The sequence below is a fragment of the Jaculus jaculus genome, chromosome 9 (genome assembly GCF_020740685.1).
Source record: "Jaculus jaculus isolate mJacJac1 chromosome 9, mJacJac1.mat.Y.cur, whole genome shotgun sequence".
NCBI lineage: Eukaryota > Metazoa > Chordata > Mammalia > Rodentia > Dipodidae > Jaculus > Jaculus jaculus.
Genome location: NC_059110.1, coordinates 21,629,409 through 21,632,225, shown reverse-complemented (window position 1 = coordinate 21,632,225; position 2,817 = coordinate 21,629,409). Strand labels below are relative to the sequence as shown.

Sequence of the window (2,817 nt, the reverse complement as noted above, 5' to 3'; positions counted from 1 at the left end):
TACAGAGGTGGGATGACTAACCTTCCCAGATGGCCCCATTTTCCTGCATCTAATATTTACAACTACTCTGACCTCCCTTTCTCCCAACAAGCATAATGTAACCCTTCCCCCACCCCCCACCACCAAAGCCTGGAGAACTGCCTGCTGCGAAGAATTCAATCAGTTGAACACCGAATCAAAGAATTCATTTACCGCCGGGCGTGGTGGCGCACGCCTTTAATCCCAGCACTCGGGAGGCAGAGGTAGGAGGATTGCCATGAGTTCAAGGCCACCCTGAGATGACAGAGTTAATTCCAGGTCAGCCTGGACCAGAGTGAGACCCTACTTCGAAAAACCAATACACACACACACACACACACGAATTCATTTACTAACTCGTCGTTAAGACACTGCCACAAATTCCCAAGATATAGTGCATGTGTACCTTAGATGTGAGGCCAGTAACATAAAAAAGTGTAGAAAAAGGAAAGGTGCGAGAGAGAGCAAACTTTAGTAACTGAAGGCCAGGGGAGGGGTAATCTTGGGCTGGAGATTGGCTTAGTAGTTAAGGCTCTCGCCTGCGAAGCCTAAGGACAGAGGTTCGATTCCCCAGTTGCACAAGGTGGCGCATGCATCTTGAGTTCCTTTGCAGTGGCTGGGAACCCTAGCGCGCCAATTCTCTCTCTGCCTCTATCTGTCCAATAAATAAACAAAATATTTAAAAACACACACAAAATCTGCTGGGGAAAAGAGATGAGGGAATACTCTAAAGGAGAAGTAGGACCTGCAATGTGCTTATCCTGCTTCCTCCCATTTCCTACACATATTCTCCCCAAACTTGGGAACCCTACCGGAACCCCTCCACCGGAACCCAAGGAGCTCACGCCGGAAGACCGAACAATTTCAAAACTTTATGAATAAAAAACAACAATCAACTAGCCCAAAACGGAGCCTCCAAATCCCATCGTCCGTTCTTCGCTAGCGCTAGCTCTGGGGACCTCTCGGTGTCTCGGAGTCCACCTGTCTCTCTGGAAGCCAGTTGGGAAGCGTGCACGTGGGCACAGGACCGGGTAGGTCTGGGGGTGAAGGGGGGACACCCGGGAAGGCGCTGGCGCACCCCGAAATGCTCGGGAGCAGGAGCCGAAGAGAATAGGTCCGGAGGAAGGGGGATGACATCCAGCAGGAAGTGGTGCGCGCCCGGCCTGGCGTCTCAGTTCTCCTCGGGCTTGTCCGCCGGCGGCCCGCATGGCTGCAGCATCTTCTCCATCAGGTTGAAGCGGACCCGCGCTTTGCTCTCGTTCTCGGCGATGGCGAAGTAGTTGAGGAGGTCGAAGTGGCCCATGTAGGAGCAGTACGAGTCGCGGTGCTGGTTCACCAGCCACTCCCACTTGGTAGTGTCGGCGTGGCCCGTGCCGATGTACTTGGACTGCAGGTGCTCCAGCTGGCTGTGGATGGTGTAGCGGTCCGTCATCTCGCCTTCGGTCCTTTCCTTTCCCTCGGCTTCCCGCAACACCAGAAAGAGCCGCTCTCGGGATTCCCGCGGGAAACGCGCCGCTGCGACGAGCCTCCGGCGCAGGAGAATGGCGTCACCGCGGCGGCGGAAGCGGTAGTCTGTTCTGCCGCGGCATTGGGGTTGCCGTGGAGACAGTAGTACCGCCTCCGTGCGGAGCCCGCCCCCGCGCGGAGAGCGTTGCATGATGGGCGGCCGCGTGGCTCTAGGCCGCGCCCCTCTCTGGCCAGCTTTGCATGCTGGGACTTGTAGTCCCGAGAGTTCCTCGACTTGGCTGCCTAGTGGAGGACGGTGTCCGGGAGGCTGGGACCGTCGTCTGGCCGCCTGGGGCTGGGAGGGATTGAGAAACACAACTGGGGGAGGCCTACAAGCAACCAGGAAAATGAACTTTTGGTGTAGTTAGAACCACATGTGCAGGTATAATAGTCCTCCCTTCACAACCTGGAGTGGATCACCTGCCCTCGTCCCAACTTGACTCTGCTGAGTTTACTTTGGCTGGGCCGCCCTTTCCTGTCTGCTGACCACAAAGTACAGCGCCAATTCCGACACGTTCTGGCTTCCACGCTCAGCTCTTCCGGTGTGATTTCGATATCCGCACCCCACCTCTGGAGTCCTTGCCCTTAATTCTGCACGTAGTTCTAGTTCAAGCTGTTCTCTCTGTTCTGCACTTGAAATGCTTTTGATCTTCCGTCAAGGCCGCTCACAAGCATTTCCTGGATGGATGCTGTTGCAGTCAGGCTAGCATTGCTGGCAGAAATCGCCTGGCCAGGAGCAACTTTTGGTGAAAAGGGGTTTATTTTGGCTTACAGTCTCCAGGGGAAAGCTCCACGATGGCAGGGGAAAATGATGGCATGAGCAGAAGGTGGACGTCACCCCTGGCCAACATAAGGTGGATAATAGCAACAGGAGAGTGTGCCAAACACTGGCATAAGCCCTCCTCCAACAATATGCCTCCAAGAGGCGTTAATTTCCAAATCTCCATCATCTAGGAACCTAACATTTAGGACACCTAAGTTTATGGGGGACACCTGAATCAAACCACCACAGATGCTGTGCAGGTTTCTTATTATTATTTTGTATTTATAACAGGGTGTCATGTAGCACAGGCTGGCCTCAAACTGGTGTCTAGCTGAAGCTGGCCATGAACTCCTAATCCTCCTGCCTGCTCCTGGAAGTCAGACATAAGCCATCACTCCCAGTTGTATCTGGTGCTGGCAGTGAACCCAGCGCTTGGTGCATGCAAGGCAAGGGTTCTGTCAACTGAGCTACATCACCCTTTGGTTTTGGCTTTGTTTTTCTCAGGCAGAGAGAGATAGAAAAGAGACAAG

The 2,817-nt window shown here is 54.0% G+C and overlaps 1 protein-coding gene across 1 annotated transcript; it reads right to left on the bottom strand.

Moving 5' to 3' along the window:
- Positions 1–877: 877 nt before the first annotated feature.
- Positions 878–1,544, bottom strand: Sf3b5 (splicing factor 3b subunit 5). Its single transcript, XM_004651149.2, has one exon. It carries the CDS (start codon positions 1,448–1,450, stop codon positions 1,190–1,192), a length of 261 nt encoding a protein of 86 aa, XP_004651206.1. The 5' UTR covers positions 1,451–1,544; the 3' UTR covers positions 878–1,189.
- Positions 1,545–2,817: the final 1,273 nt, after the last annotated feature.

Excerpts from the sequence above, each read along its gene's own strand:
- Sf3b5 (XM_004651149.2), bottom strand. The coding sequence starts at position 1,450 with ATGACGGACCGCTACACCATCCACAGCCAGCTGGAGCACCTGCAGTCC.